At 41.0% G+C, this 17,290-nt stretch overlaps 1 protein-coding gene and 1 pseudogene across 1 annotated transcript; one reads left to right on the top strand and one right to left on the bottom strand.

Annotated features, from left to right (window-relative positions):
- Window positions 1-1,041: 1,041 nt before the first annotated feature.
- LOC120025690 lies at window positions 1,042-4,990 on the bottom strand (annotated as a pseudogene).
- gpat3 (glycerol-3-phosphate acyltransferase 3) lies at window positions 4,852-15,442 on the top strand. Its single transcript, XM_038970258.1, has 13 exons — window positions 4,852-4,994; window positions 5,281-5,479; window positions 5,985-6,057; window positions 11,681-11,975; window positions 12,150-12,224; window positions 12,406-12,495; window positions 12,592-12,685; window positions 12,800-12,915; window positions 13,171-13,226; window positions 13,476-13,561; window positions 13,758-13,886; window positions 14,091-14,170; window positions 14,359-15,442. The coding sequence occupies exons 2-13, from the start codon at window positions 5,312-5,314 to the stop codon at window positions 14,492-14,494; spliced, it is 1,398 nt and encodes a 465-aa protein (XP_038826186.1). The 5' UTR covers window positions 4,852-4,994; window positions 5,281-5,311; the 3' UTR covers window positions 14,495-15,442.
- The last annotated feature ends 1,848 nt before the right edge of the window (window positions 15,443-17,290 follow it).

The raw sequence follows: 17,290 nt of genomic DNA, 5'->3' as shown, positions 1-17,290 counted from the left end.
GGTTGGGTGATTGTGGAGGCCAGGTCATCTGATGTTGCACTCCATTGCTCTCCTTGGTCAAATAGCCCTTACCCAGCCTGGAGGTGTGTTTTGCGTTATTGTCCTGTTGTAAAACATGATTGTCCCACTAAGCACAAACCAGATGGGATGGTGTATTGCTGTGGTAGCCATGCTGGTTAACTGTGCCTTGAATTCTAAATAAATTGCCAGCAAAGCACCATCACACCTCCATGCTTCACGTGGGAACCAGATGCAGAGATCATCCGTTCACCTACTCAGCGTCTCACAAAGACACGGCGGTTGGAACCAAAAATCTCAAATTTGGACTCATCAGACCAAAGGACAGATTTCCACTGGTCTAATGTCCATTGCTCGTGTTTCTTGGCCCAAGCAAGTCTCCTTATTGGTGTCCTTTTAGTACTGGTTTCTTTGCAGCAATCAACCATGATTCACGCAGTCTCCTCTGAACAGTTGTTGAGATTTGTCTTACTTGAACTCTGAAGCATTTATTTGGGCTGCAATCTGCAGTGCAGTTAACTAATGAACTTATCCTCTGCAGCAGAGGTAACTCTGGGTCTTCCTGTGGCAGTCCTCATGATAGCCAGTTTCATCATAGCGCTTGGTTTTTGACTACACTTGAAGAAACTTTCAAAGTTCTTAATTTTCCGCATTGACTGACCTTCATGTCTTAAAGTAATGATGAACTGGTGTTTCTCTTTGCTTATTTGAGCTGTTCTAGCCCTATTTGGTAAAAGAGCAAGTCCATATTATGGCTATTTTTTGTATACCACCCCTACCTCCTCACAACACAACTGATTGGCTCAAATGCATTAAGGAAAGACATTCCACAAATTAACTTAAAGGCACACCTGTTAATTTAAATGCATTCCAGGTGACTACCTCATGCAGCTGGTTAAGAGAATGCCAAGAGTGTGCATAGCTCTCAAGGCAAAGGGTGGCTACTTTGAAGAATCTCAAAATCTATTTTGATTTAACACTTTGGTTACTACATGATTCCATGTGTGTTATTTCATAGTTTTGATGTCTTCACTATTATTCTACAATGTAGAAAATCGTACAAATAAAACCCTGGAATGAGTGTGTCAACTTTTGACTGGTACTGTATATATCACTTAATTTCAAGGACAGTTCTTACATTTAAAACGTTACCCCCAAAGTAAGCAAATTGAAGGCATCCCTAAATATACGTTTTCAGTAATTGAGGGGAATGTCACAGATTTTCCTATACTCCATACACTTACTTTTTATGCAAAGTAATAATTTTTGAGTGGTACATTTTTGTCCTCTGTTAGACATGTCTAAATTATTTCTGTTTTGATTGGCTGGTATCAAATCATCCTCAGTCTCTGACCCACTGACTGACAATGAAGACCCCTCAGTCTCCTCCAGCATGTTTTTCCTCCTCTTGGGCGTGTCAGATGATTCACAGAGGGGATGTTTTCTCCAGGACGTCCCTCCGCCTCTACCAAGCCTCCCCTTCCTGGCTTTGGGGACTATGAGTCAGGATCAAAGGCAGTGTTGTGGTGATGTCTATGCCATGGTCAGTGTTGCAGCAGAAGTCAGGCACGGGGAAACCCTGGAAGGTTAGAGCCTGTGCTTGGAGTAGAGCTGCCCCAGGGAACAGTGTCTTCATGGCCTCACAGAGCAGTACATTCTCCTTAGACTGGGCTGGAGTGGAGTCTCCATCTGAGTTGGGGAACACAAAAGTAAGCAAAACATGCTTAACACACTCAAAAAGTAAGATAAAATAACAGAAATCAAGAATTGATAAATAGAACAGCAGAAGTTTGTCATACTTTTTTTCTGCTCTTGTTTCCTCTCACTGACAGTCCTTAGAGACAAAACCTCTGCAAGCAGCTCCTCGACCAATCGCTCACTCTCCTCCACTTTCATACATGCCATCTGAAGAGAAATAAACTGAAATCCCAGGTGACACCATCATGTTTACCAATGGTTGTACATAGTCATTTGTATGTTTTTACCTTTCTGTTTTCATTATCCATTACATTATCCGTTCAACTTACCTTTAGTTCGACTTGCAAGGAGTTGTTCATTTCATTATCTCATCCACCTGCAGGGATCCATCTAAGAATAAGAATCTATATCTACACAGAGCAAAATAGAAAAGTGTAAGACTAGTCATACAGGTACCAGACAAACACACTCGGATTACATTTTTCAAAGTCAATAGTACCCAAGGCCCAGGGGTCAGCAAAGCTAGTACCTGTGTTTCCAAACAGCATGGTTGTAGTTGACTGATGAACAAGATGCTGACAGTCTCCAGTAGTCCTGCTGTTCCAACAAACCCAGGTTGCTGACCCGGACAGGAACGCTGTGGTATTGACAACTCAGACAGTGCAACACAGAGTTCAGACCTTAAAAACATACACTCACTCACTCACTAAAGATCCCATGGCAAAACACTAACAGTTTCATTAAATACAGTGTGAAGGATATCACAATGTGAATGTACAGACCTGCAATGTGATCTGTAGACTGCATACTCCAGTTTGTGAGTGGAGCCTGATGATGTGACCTCACTGGGTGTCAGTAGCAGAAAGATCAGCTCCTGATTGGAGACTGCTCTTTTCAGGTTCTCATGGACTACTTGCTCTCTGAAGGTCATTTGTTGATCTGTGTTTCTCTGCTGTTTATACCAAACAATCACATTCTCCTGGATAGGAAAGTCAAATAAAGTTGAAGTTGATAGTTGCCCTGGTAGCAGCATAGACAGAGAGCTCCTGTTCATTTGTACATATTTAATTTGTTTTCAGAATCAACATCTATTTTTTTTATGACAATTACTTTCTATTGTATATCTGGTGGTTTTGAGCCACGGATTTGCACATTGTCTGACAGGTAAACTTTTTTTTTTTGGCTTGACTAGCTAGCTGGCTAATGTTTTTTTAGAAACATTTATTTGAACACGTACAGTGCCTTCGGAAAGTATTCAGACCCCTGGACTTTTCCACATTTTGTTACGTTACAGCCTTATTCTAAAAAATTAAAAAAAATTAAAATCTCAGCAATCTACACACAATACCCTATAATGACAAAGTGAAAACAGGCTTAGAAATGTTTGCAAATGTATTACAAATAAAAAACAGAAATTCAACTTGTTTTTGTGTTGTCATTATGCGGTAGGTATTGTGTCTAGATTGAGGGGGGAAAAAACAATTCTATCAATTTTAGAATAAAGCTGTAGCATTGCAAAATGTGAAAAAGTCAAGGGGTCTGAATAGTTTCCGAATGCACTGTACCAGCTTTTTTTATTTCACCTGGCTGCCAGTTCCTGATCTTTTGAGATCATGTGAGGAGTTGCTTGAAGTGTAACAGGAATGGGAGATGGAGGAATACAGTGCTGGGGCAGAGGCTCACAGTCAGGACGACTGGCTACTATTCTGAACTTTGTGTAGTGAGCATTCTGCCGCCCAGAGCTGCTGAGGCATCACCCAAGTGGACGCTACACTACACAGAGTGGAAGAAGAGAAGTCCAGTGTCTATATGGCGCAGGTTGGTTGGTTCCCCGACTCGCCCTCTACAAGATCATCAGCAGACTCCACCACCAGCATCATCTACCATCTTCTGGCCAGTTCCGTACGCTCAAGAATGCAGTAGTACCTCAGTGCGCTCAAGCCATGAATTAACTGACCCTCTACATCTGCAGAGGATGCAGCTTTCAAAGACTTGGCCGCTATTGGTTGACCTGACCTGTCATGATACATTGCTTGTTTTTTTTGCTTATGAAGCGCTTTGAGATTTCTATTATTGAAAGCGCTATAGAAGTTGAATACATTATTATTAAATAGGAAGAGGCTGAATAAAAGTGTGCTTTGTTGGCTATCAAACAAGATAGGAAAGAAATGCAAACATCTTGCATAATGGCAAATGTGCCTTTTCTCCCTGGACTCAGTTGAAATATCCCTATTTGTGACAGCAATATTACCAAGGTATCTTATTCCACTTAACTCCTTCTAATTTCACAAAAGGTGCCTTCATCCTGGTTCACCTCCCCTATACTATTATAGAAGCTTTGGGGCGGGGAGAAAAACACTATTATTGGAAGTGATATGCTGCTAGCAGAAATGGTCCAAATACTGTTGCAATACACACACAGCTGAATCACAATTTTAAGAAACCTTTCATCTTTGCAGTTTACCTATTGAGCTTGCGACATGATATATGTTTCTGAATGTCTGGAACAGAAACCACGGTGAGATAACAGTCAGTTCACACTGTAGCCAAGATGACATTCTAATGATTCAAGTGCACAGCTGATGACTCACTTATTGTATGCTCAAACTGTATGTTGTCGATTTGAGAATCAGTGATGTTGCTTCTCGCTTCAGCTTTGATCTCCCCAAGAATAAGACCTTCCTGTAAAATGTAATGAGGCACATACATGTCTGAGGTTAGTTAAATATAATACACAACCTGGCAATAACCAGCATCTGAATTAGTAGGTTATATGGTCAGACCTATCTGTTGTGGCGTTAGAAAAAGTTAGCCAAAGTTAGTTGCCCATATTTTCTGTAGACGAACCTGATTAATAAGTGCACAGCTAATGTTGTATATTTTTCCAATCATGAATTAGCATATGTATCTAGCTAACTACTTACTACATCAGAATCACTGTTAAAGTGCTGAAACATTAATGAACCAAGAATAAATCCGGAGATGCGAACAGAGGAGTTTGAGTCCGCCATGCCTCCCGTTGTCAAGGAAGGCAACATGGATAGTGTTCGATTGCGTAAAAACAGCGCATATCCTCTGCAATGGCACGCGGATGCACTCTTGCTGCGCAGCTGAATGTGCACGAGAGGTCAACTTCTTTCAAGAAACTCGCCAGTGGGGGAGGGTATTTATTTGTACAACAGAACTTTGCGTACAGTCCTGTGTCTGACTATACTAGCTACCGTTTCAGGAAGGTCCAGAATGGAAAACTCTCTAAGACAACGAAGAGGTCTTCCAAGGTTTGCTATTACTCTTGATACATTTTGAAACGTTTCATGTTCTGCAGTCAAACTCGGATATGGTAGGCTCAGTAACGTAGTAAACTATTTCAAGTGGTTCTTTCTCGGCTTGGCTGTAACTAGGCGATGTTGATATCCTGTTTCAAAACCATGTTTACATAGGGCCAAGTTATACTTTTCTGAAAATGGGCCGACAAAACGTATGCAGTCAATGTAGTCTCCTTTCTACAACCAGAATGCAATGCTTACTTGAAGTGAGTAGCTATTTGTTGTGTCTGTTCTGCAGGTAACTTGACCCCAATGTGCCATACCAGTGGATGACAGATCTGTGTGGGGGAGGGATGGAGGGCCTGTGGAGTATAGCGGTTGTGTTGCTGCCGGTGTGGTTCTCCGTGATGATTGGGTTCATCATGATACCTGCCATGTTTGGCCTCTCACTGGGAGTCACTTCTGTCTACATTCAGATCCTGGTCAAAATACTGGAGGTAACTGTACGAAAACTCGACGAAAAAGTATGAAAAAATGTATGCGCTCACTACTGTAAATGGTTCTGGATAAGAGCGTCTGCTGAATGACTAAAATGTAAACTGCTGGAAATTCCGGAAGAGCTCAAATTCTGGAATTCCAGAATAGCTCACAATTTATTATTTTATTCTAAAACATTTTCATCAAACATAACCTTGAATAGCATGTAATAGCGAATTATGTGATTTTGTTCACGTAACGGAATATTATTTGTTGGAAAACAGATGATTTATGAAAACCAAAATAGTTTTTGTCAATCTATTAATCTGATCAAATTCAGGCTACTGTAGGCTATATTCACTATTATTGTGTAGGATTGTATTCATGTTGCTCCCTGACCCTTTAGAGCAGACAGACATAGTTAATGTGCAAAGTGGGGCGCAAGGGCAGTTAGGCAATTAAAAGGCAATATGTAGAAAGTATTGTGTGAGAGGTCAACTGAAAATAACTCTGTTGTCTGGGCAGTGGGCCACCCTGCGGATCGAGAGAGGACACAGGGAACAACCCACTCTGTCAGTGCCTGCTCCTCTACCCTTTGGTGAGTGACTTTACACTCATTACCCATCAATGAGTTCATGCTGAGGTTTGTACTGGTCTGGAGAAGTGTATGTGAGCGGAGCTGGAGCGGAACGTGCCCAATTTGACTGGAGCGCGGAACGAGATTCCCAAAGGCTGGAGCGTCGGACTTCTCTGCCGCTCCAACTTCACTCCAGTAGCGCTCACTTCACGAGCTCGGGGCGTGCTCTGCCCAGCATGCATTTGTAGTCTACTTGTGTGTTCCTATAGCCCCTTGCTTTAGCTACTGTCATGGAGTTCGCTAAAGTAACTGATAAAACACACAGGTGCAAAATCAAGGTGACTTACAAAGATGAGGACCAAGAGCAAGAGAGGGAGTGCGGTGATGTAGTGTCCACAACTAAAGAATCATTGTGGAATCTGAGAAGACACATATCCCGAAAGCATGATGGGGTACGTACTATGTGCCATTGTAGCAAAGTTTTTATAAACAAAAAATCTGATCTCTTCAAAGTTTAGTTCATTTTTGTTTCATTATCTATACTATAGACCATAATTGATTTTGGCCCAATAGGCCTGGCATATTCCCACCTTCAAGGAGCTTTCCGTTTTGATTGTGTTATTTTGCCAAAAAACCTTTAGACCTACCTATAGGGGGGGAAAAAATAAAAAATGCTTCTCTGCCCAGCATGGCAAGAGTGGCCCGAAGGGTGTTTAGCATCCCCAGTGGCTCTGCAAGCGGGGAAAGGATATTCTCTGCTCCTGGCCTGCTCTCCAAGCACCATCGCATGAGCCTGAAGCCACAGACTCTGGCCAAACTCGAATTCAAAGGCACTCACTGAGCCTTATAAAGCGTTTTTCGTTGAATTTCTATTTAATTCTAAGTAAGTTACAGCCTATATGCACAATTTATAGACTGATAATATAATGATTTAATACAATGAAATGTTGTTTAAATGCTGAGCGTTTATGTCCCTACCAGCCTAGGGCCGCAATCGCAAATGCCTCACAATGTATTTCTTTGTAGACTATAGCCTTGAAATAATATAGCCTAAATAATTGATTTTCGTTGTTTCTTAGGCTCCCTGTCCTGCTCCTGACCTATTTAGTGTTTATATGCTGTTTAGTACAACATATAACCTATTTGAAATGATGAGCACTTCTTACATTCAGCTTTTCATGTTTATCAAAATACTTTTGGTTTTGGTTTCAATACTTCAAAACCAAAAGGTAGGTCCAGGTAGTCCCAAAAAGTAGATGGGGTTGGTTAAATTGTGATTTTAATGAATGGAGCTAATTCGGAGCAGCAGTTTTTTTTCCTGTGAGAGCAGAGCGGTTTTTAGCGAAGTAGTTGGAAAGGATGTGCAGCGCCAGAGCGGTGAGACCCTGTCTGTTTAACTTATTGTGGATGACTATAAAACTGTAATCTTTATGTTCTTCATTAACTTTTGCGCGAAGGAATTATTTTCTATGTTTTCTTCGCTATGCTGAATGTCACCATTTGAATCAATACCTTTTAGTCTGTATTTGCCCCTAACTGAAATGTGAATAACCCTGTAGTAATTATTAATTACACAGGTATAATGTTATTATGCAGTTGAAGTCGGAAGGTTACTGTTACGTACGCCTCTAGGAAGAGGGAACGCAACACCCTGCTACAACTCAACTCCCCGTGGAGTGAAAGAGGTATGGGATTGTAGGTGCGAGTAAGGATGACACAAGGCAGAGAATTACCATTTACAGGGAATTACCGTTTACAGGGAATTTATTCCGTCACACGGTCATTTTGGGGGAAAGGGGCTGGATGGAACCAAAGCAAAGAAAGTAAATATCAAAGCCCCTTCCTACCTTACCTGCCTACCCACTACTTACCTAACTAGCACTACCTGGTGCACTAACCAAAATACAGGGGGTGGTCCGCCCAGGTCTTACCTAGTGTGCATAGACAGTATATACTATGGGTATATGTATATACTACGGGTATATACTAAGGGTATATGTACAGTGGGGAGAACAAGTATTTGATACACTGCCGATTTTGCAGGTTTTCCTACTTACAAAGCATGTAGAGGTCTGTCATTTTTATCATAGGTACACTTCAACTGTGAGAGACGGAATCTAAAACAAAAATCCAGAAAATCACATTGTATGATTTTTAAGTAATTAATTTGCATTTTATTGCATGACTTAAGTATTTGATACATCAGAAAAGCAGAACTTAATATTTGGTACAGAAACCTTTGTTTGCAATTACAGAGATCATACGTTTCCTGTAGTTCTTGACCAGGTTTGCACACACTGCAGCAGGGATTTTGGCCCACTCCTCCATACAGACCTTCTCCAGATCCTTCAGGTTTCGGGGCTGTCGCTGGGCAATTTTCCTTAGGAGGAAAAGGGGGGAGGCTTGCATGCCGAAGAACACAATCCCAACCGTGAAGCATGGGGGTGGCAGCATCATGTTGTGGGGGTACTTTGCTGCAGGAGGGACTGGTGCACTTCACAAAATAGATGGCATCATGAGGAAGGAAAATTAGGTGGACATATTGAAGCAACATCTCAAGACATCAGTCTGGAAGTTAAAGCTTGGTCACAAATGGGTCTTCCAAATGGACAATGACCCCAGGCATACTTCCAAAGTTGTGGCAAAATGGCTTAAGGACAACAAAGTCAAGGTATTGGAGTGGCCATCACAAAGCCCAGACCTCAATCCTATAGAACAGTTGTGGGCAGAACTGAAAAAGAGTATGTGAGTAAGGAGGCCTACAAACCTGACTCCGTTACCCCAGCTCTGTCAGGAGGAATTGGCCAAAATTCACCCAACTTATTGTGGGAAGCTTGTGGAAGGCTACCCTAAACGTTTGACCGAAGTTAAACAATTTAAAGGCAATGCCAAATACTAATTGAGTGTATGTAAACTTCTGACCCACTGGGAATGTGATGAAAGAAATAAAAGCTGAAATAAATCATTCTCTCTATTATTATTCTGACATTTCACATTCTTAAAATAAAGTGGTGATCCTAACTGACCTAAGACAGGGAATTCTTACTAGGATTAAATGTCAGGAATTGTGAAAAACTGAGTTTAAATGTATTTGGCTAAGATGTATGTAAACTTCCAACTTCAACTGTTCATCCAGTAAGTTGAATTGAGTTCTGATGGTTTGTAGCAGAGCAATCACTTTTTGACATCACCCCTGATTTGAACAAAACCTTCCATACATACTTGCCCATTGTATAGGTGCTCAGAAAGTGTCCTGTTGGATCTGAATGCCAAAACGTTCAAGAGATATGCTGAATGGTGCTCAAAGTTGAACCACACCTGCAGCAAATTTATGCTTGATCCAAAAAAATGGTTGGAGGCTCTGTATGGAGAGTGTGACGCAATTGTGAAGGCGGGAGGTCCTGTATAAACTCAAACTCACTTCCTTGACAACTTCCATCTCATCAGCTCTACTCAACAGCCCTGCGCTGCTCCGCGAAGTGCAAGAGGTATGAATTCCCTCACAGTAAATGCTACACGGCCAATGCAGACGACGGATTTACCATGATTGGCCTTTAACATCTCTGATGATGGGTCTACAGTGCATTCAGAGAGTATTCAGACCCCATGACTTTTTCCAAAGTTTGTTACGTTACAGCCTTATTCTAAAATGGATTGAATTACTTTTTCCCCCACATCAATCTACACACAATACCCCATAATTACAAAGCAAAAACATTTTTTTTTTACATAAGTGTTCAGACCCTTATCTATGAGATTCGAAATTGAGCTCAGGTGCATCCTGTTTCCATTGATCATCCTTGATGTTTCTACAACTTGATTGGAGTCCGCTTTTTGACCAAGAAAGAGAGGGATGGAGTGCTGCGTTGGATGACCTGGCCGCCACAATCACCCAACCTCAACCCAATTGAGATGGTTTTGGATGAGTTGGACCGCAGAATGAAGGAAAAGCAGCCAACAAGTGCTCAGCATATGTGGGAACTCCTTCAAGACTTATGAAAAAGCATTCCAGGTGAAGCTGGTTGAGAGAATGCCAAGAGTGTGCAAAGCTGTCAACTGATTGGCTCAAATGCATTAAGGAAAGAAATTCCACAAATTAACTTAAAGGCACACGTTTTAATTTAAATGCATTCTAGGTGACTACCTCATGCAGCTGGTTGAGAGGATGCCAAGAATGTGCAAAGCTGTCATCAAGGCAAAGGGTGGCTACTTTGAAGAATCTAAAATATATTTTGATTTGTTTAACACTTTTTTGCTTACGGCATGATTCCATATGTGTTATTTCATAGTTTTGATGTCTTCACTATTATTCTACATGTAGATAATAGTAATAAAAAAATAAGCAAAACCCTTGAATGAGTGGGTGTGTCTAAACTTTTGACTGGTACTGTATATGGACATGAATATAAAACATTTTTACTATGAATACATTTTTTTTTTTTAAGTATAAATGACCAAAGTTACAATAGATTGACATAGATTTTCAGTTAATTACCCAAGATTCCGGCAGCTTTCGTAAATTTGCAACCCTAATTCTGCTCTCATAACAAAGTGTTCTGTAGTATGAGGTATTGAATTCAGCTCGGTCTGGAAGGAGTGTACCCTGCATATGTGACTGCGTGTCAGTGTAGGGGCTTGTGATTGGTCAACTCAGCTCCTGTGGCTGATTTGTGGGTGCAGATTGGAGCAACCCTGTCCCACTCTGATGATGCAATTGAGGATTGCGTAACTTCAGGCAGAAAACTCACTCTCTCTGTGTAGCCTAACCTTCGACCCATATGCTGTGAAATACTGTGTGCCACCTTCATCTGCTCTTTCTGGAAATAAACGTTTGAAAGACGTCACTTCACCATCCTCTGCTAACTTTATGATACCATTTGCCCTATATTGTGTTAAATACTTATACTTATTGGACATGTATATCACATGCTATTTTATAACCGCATTGAAGATTCCAATAGATCGGTTTTGTGTCAGGCTTTGTACTGGGGACTTTTTGTGGTGTCTATAAATTGTTTATCTAGAATTCCAATGTTGTTGAATTAACAGTCAATCATCTGTTGGTCACAAAAATTGGTATTGTAAATCTGATGTGACAGGCAACTTCAAAAAGTACAGAGGCTTTTATTTTTTATGAAACACAGGAAGGACAAGTCACCACCATGATGTTGTGCAATAAGATTTAGCAAATCATTTAGCAAAGATTACAAAATCCACCATGTTTGCTCCTTTCGTCTATAACTCATTGTCTGTGAACATAATAATTAAGCTTGTATTACTGTATAATCATGGCACAAGGGAAGTGTTTTACTGAAACTGGGCAAAATACAGTGCTGCTGTGTATGAAGAAAAGGAATGGGAGCTCTCTGCTCTGTGCTCTCAGTGGTACCTGGTACTGACAGGCCTAGTACTGATCGGCTATGCCACAACAGTCCTCCATTTCATTCCTCATCAGCTTTACCCTCTCTGGGATATCATAGATAGATAGGTACTACAATCAGTAGGTACACTTATACTATCCTTGCCCTTCCTTACACCTCTCTATTTTATGTCCTAAATCGCTAGGTATTGACTAAACCCACAGGTATAACGTACTGTAAACCACTCAGTTAATAATCTCTGTTGTCTCCTCTTCTTTGGCCAGGACTCATCCAGAGGGAGGGGGGCTCCATGGAACAGGAGATGGGGGAGCTGCGTCGGTATCGTACCCAGTCCATATCGAGGGGAGAGTTTGCACTGAGCGACTCATTCTACTTCTACATAAAGGGCCTGGAGAGCATCGTGGACGACCAGGTGACTCAGCGCTTCTCCTCTGAGGAGCTTGTCTCTTGGAACCTCCTGACCCGCACCAACCACAACTTCCACTACATCAGCCTGCGACTCACCATCATCTGGGGACTGGGCGTGATCATACGTTACTGTGTCCTTTTCCCTCTCAGGTGGGTCTGACCTGCCCTTCTTGACCTCTTCTCCAGTCCTGCCAGTGTCCTACCATTTCAGTTCAGTTTATGTCAACCGATCATGTACTCAATATGATGTGATCCATAGTAGAATGGTATACGTTTACATTTCTATAGGCTCTTTTTCAACATGTGATTCCTTCTTCCGTTCAGGATAACCCTGGCAATCATTGGGTTGACCTGGCTGGTGATTGGGACAACTTTGGTGGGATTTCTATCTAACAAGAGGTAATTACGATGTAGTACACTACTGAGTTTTTAGAGTACGTTGTAGAACTTTCATAAATTGTGGTGATAGGAAGATTGAATGTTCCTATCTCTCAACGAGCCAGCTAGCTCGAGAGTTGGTACATTGCTTGAGAAAATAGAATATCCCTGGCTGTTACCTTACATTGCTCTTGTGTTCTAGATTGAAGAACTGGCTAAGTGAATTAGTCCATCTGATGTGCTACAGGATCTGTGCCAGAGGCCTCTCTGCCACCATCCAATACCACAACAAGTTAGTATCCAGACAAACTACTTAGAAATACATTTAGGTAGTAATGTTAGTATCAACATTTTCAATGTCATTGAAATAAATGCTTATTTTTTACAGAGAGAATAAACCACAAAAAGGAGGAATATGCGTAGCAAACCACACCTCGCCTATTGACATTGTCATTTTGGCCAATGATGGATGCTACGCTATGGTGGGTAACATAAACATTGGTCAACATATCACTGATATTTGATATCTCATCCATCACTTTTGGTTCTTAGCAGGCTAGAGTTGTCATGCTCTCTGTGTCTGGTATTATTCCCAGGTGGGTCAAAGTCACGGTGGGCTGATGGGGGTCATCCAGAGGTCAATGGTGAAGTCCTGCCCCCACGTCTGGTTCGAGAGGTCGGAGATGAGAGACCGAAATGCTGTTACCAGTAGGTGAGACAGCAAGTAAATGGGAAAAGACAGCAGGAGATGTCTTTTTCATCTAAACATTTACTCAGTTTCTTCTGAAAAGTAAATGAATCGCATGCCGATGTTGATGGTGCATATATTGATTGTATGACGATATACAGTACATTGCCATTACAGCCACTCAATCATCCTATCTGCTATATATTGTTTTCATCATGATTAGTGTTGTCCTGGTTATTTGTCCTGGTTATTGATCTGCCCCCATCCATCCTCTCCCAGATTGAGGGCTCATGTTGCAGCTAAAACCAATCTACCCATCTTGATCTTCCCTGAGGGTAAGTCTCTATACTTGGACTGTCTGGTCTTTCCTCTGCTGCAGTCTGGAGAGAAGTTGTGATTGGGGTCAATTCCATTTCAATTCAGTCAATGCATGAGGTAAACTCAAATTCCAATTTTCCTCATTACTTTTCGATAAGGGATTGCAGTTTACTTCCTGAATTGACTGAGTTGAATTGGAATAGAGCCTAACACCACTGGACATTGTGGTTGTGGTGGTCTCATGACCTTTCTGGTCCCTCTTACAGGAACCTGCATCAACAACACATCAGTCATGATGTTCAAGAAGGGAAGCTTTGAGATTGGAGGGACTATATACCCAGTCGCAATCAAGGTACTGGCTGCAATCTGAATGTCTGAAAGCCCCTTGTGTTCTCTAACCCCTGCTCCTCCATCAAGCAGCATGTCACTGAACACTTATTATATGAGTACATCATCAAGTTGGCATCATATTGGCCATGCTACGTGTTGACTTTGTCAGCCTTTTGATTTATAATTGTTAAAATCTCCTTTCTGTCCTTCCCTGTTAGTATGACCCTCGTTTTGGAGATGCCTTCTGGAACAGTGCCAAGTACAACATGGTGAACTACCTGCTGAGAATGATGACCAGCTGGGCCATCGTGGTCAACGTGTGGTACCTGCCCCCCATGACCAGACGGGTAGGTTGTCACACTGTGTATGCTGTATTACTGCCAGCTACTCCCTCCCATGACCAACAGATTGGACTTGATGTAGTGTTTTCTTCACAAACCCTTACAGAGTGCACACACCTCCTACCCCCATGGCCATAGACACATAAGACCCCTCAAAGACCTCTCTATATGTTTATTAATCATATCCCTCTTTATTGCCGCTTTGGACAGGAAGGGGAAGATGCTGCCCAGTTTGCCAACAGAGTGAAGTCTGCTATCGCACATCAGGGAGGGCTATTGGACATGGCGTGGTAAGGAAACTTTCAGTAAACGTCCTTGAATCTCACTAAAGATCCTTCTAAAACATGCCATTTTATCGTAATAGAGTTCTGGAATCAGAAGAAAATGTGCTGTGAACCAAACTATTCCACAATAATGGGTTGTAGGTTATTGTCAGCCGTGTTAGGTGACCTGCAGTGTCCTCTGTGTCTCTCTACAGGGATGGGAGTTTGAAGAGAGCCAAGGTGAAAGAGGCATTTAAAGAGCAGCAACAGAAGATGTACAGCAGTATGGTTATGGGGAAGAAAGGTAGAAACTCCCAAGAGCCTCACACAGAGAGCACCAGGAGACAATGAATTAACACTGTGGACAAAGTATTTTACACACTACAATGCATATGGACTGGATTTATTGCAAATCAAAGGCATTTGTTTTATATTCATCATAGTTGTGTGGTGAATAGAGTATAGATTGATATCTGAATCTGATACACAATATGTATCAACTTTTAATGCATGAAATGCCTTATTTTAAAGACTGCGCAATTACCTATTGTTTAGAGCCATAAACATTTCAAACTTCACTGCAAGTAGTACTATGGTATAAAATGATCTCTAATGTTACAGTAATACTACGTTTTCTGATTGCCATCTAACTAAACTCACCATAATCGAAGAATGTGTTTACATTGACCCAGAGTTTGTACTAGTATTATTATTACTTTGTACAGTTTGTGCCTCTTATGTTACATTATGCTCCCTACAATACAACCCCTAACCCCATATAAACAATATATACATTCATGTTTTGGAGGTGCTTTGATCAAAGTCTGATTTATTTATTTTAAGACTGGGTTTATTGTTGCTTTACTTAAAATCTTAAATGTTATGAAATCTACATTTTGGCCCAGTCCTGAAAACCACTTCCCCTGGCCTAACCCTTAAGCATTTTTGTATATCTGAAAAGATTAGATGTATAGGTATAATGGAACGCCTATAGAGGCTAATTAGAGGTTGTGTCTGTCTGGAGCGAGTTGTACAATTCAGCTTGTAATGTCGTATATAAAACACTAGGAGTCAGGTTTTTCAAACAAATAACAATCACATCACCAACTCTTACTCTGTCCGTGATCGGAAGGATCCACTCACACAAAAAGATCTCACTACCTTGACTAAATATCAACAGCTCATTTACAATCCAAAGTTTTAATTTTTTTTTAAAGAAATGCTGCTGCTATTATGTTGAATAGTATGGGGTGTGGGAATCATGTTAGATCAAGGCTGATTAAAACTGTATTTGGTGTACCATAGTGCTTTGTTTTTAGATTTACACTCCAAAAACTCATACAAAACACAAATAGCCAGAAACAAATATTTAATTTCATAAATTTTCTATACAAATGTAAAATGTTCATATTAATGACAATGATTACTAAATAAGCTGAGGTCTTGGTGTGTAAAAATACGACATTCCGGTTCTGTTACTTTGTGAAAGGAAGATGGGAATGATTGTTAACTGTGTGGTAATATTACAGGCTTATTTGACTAAGATCCTGTATACATCTAACAATATAACAACTATCATCTAACCAAGGTCATCCTTTTGGGACAAGGACGTACTCTTGATCCCAAATAAAATGGCTGCAGAGATAAGCGTGGGTAAGACATGTTTACTGTGACGGTGCTTTAATAAAGAAAGCAGAGACTGTGAAATAGCATTGAGTTATTCTTCCGCACACGGTGAGCTGGAGCCAGCTTAAATTTCACAGCCTCTCCTCGGTCGCAGACCCACACCGAGACCATCTCCCAGCCCGGCTCAAGCACCCGGCTATAATAACAATCCCGCAACTTAAATTGCTTGAACAGAAATGTTTGTTCTCTTCTAACAGGATTGTGAATTATTAATCGGATCTAAAGCCGATTTTATAACCCGATTGTTGAGGTGGGACTCTTGGCGAGCGATGCTCCACCACACCATTTACTGTGATGTATGTGTCTGCACATCTTTATATCCAATTTAATGTGATTCAGATAGATTTCAAAGGGACATCATAAAAGGCATGGGAGTGACCCCTGCAGGGCCTGTATGACTGGAGACTCCATACAACTGCCCGGTATGTCTCAATATGTTGATTCGATTTTCTCCATTTCACTTTTACTCCAAAGTGATCTATACAAATGTAATGCAGGTACACTCAGTAAATATGAATAAAATGCCAAATTGAATCATTTTTCCCGGAGAATGTAGTTCATGGAGGACATTGTTTTAAATCACAGTTTGCATGGAACTGAGCATCTTGACCAGTCAGGAGGGTAGATGACTCTGGCTCTGTCTAAGACCTGCCATTAGTTAGGGCTTAATGTCTTTCAAACCATTGTTCTGCCATCCCTTCTGTGCTTCGAGTGGAACTCCTAGGCTAATGTATGTGATGTTGAGGTTCAATGTACACAGACAGAAATCAATATAGAGACATTGAGAAGAATGTCAGGAAAGACTATTCATTCTACAGCCCCATGATGCACCTCAATAAAAATAGTATTTTTTTTGGTCTGTGCCTCCCTAATGTTATTGCATCAATTTCATCACAAGCTCCCCCTTTGTGCGTTTTGGGCTTAGTCAAAAGACAACAGTCAGGTACATGGATGGACAGAGTGTCCTGATGAGCTGGAGGTGAGGTGTGTGAATAGATAACCTGTGCTGTCTGTCCTTCCACCAGCAGTCCTCCGTAGCTTCAATCCCGCTTCGTCCGATTGTGTGCTTCTAACTGAGAGAGATCAGTCAGAGAGAGGCTCAGGATGAGCTATCTACCACTGCATACATCTCATCCAATGACACTGAATCTCTTCTGAGTTCTGTAATTATTCAGTAACAAGCCAATTTATTGTGCGCTTGGTTAATCACTTGACTTCATAAGAAAGGAAAAGAAAATTACCATTGATCCAGTACCTGCTTTATTTCATCACATAATGAATCAGACTGATAGTTATCAAATATTATATGTTTTGTTGCAAGAAAATCATAATTTGTATTATTTTTGTTCACAGCTCCAGCGAATGCCTGACTATAAAACAGAGCTGCAATTGGAACGGGATGAAGGATGTCTGTCTGTTTGGCAGATAAATAATACAATGAGACAAGTGTGCGATGCTTGA

This window comes from Salvelinus namaycush, chromosome 31 (genome assembly GCF_016432855.1).
Source record: "Salvelinus namaycush isolate Seneca chromosome 31, SaNama_1.0, whole genome shotgun sequence".
Classification (NCBI taxonomy): Eukaryota; Metazoa; Chordata; class Actinopteri; order Salmoniformes; family Salmonidae; genus Salvelinus; species Salvelinus namaycush.
This window is presented reverse-complemented; position numbering and strand designations above follow the sequence as displayed.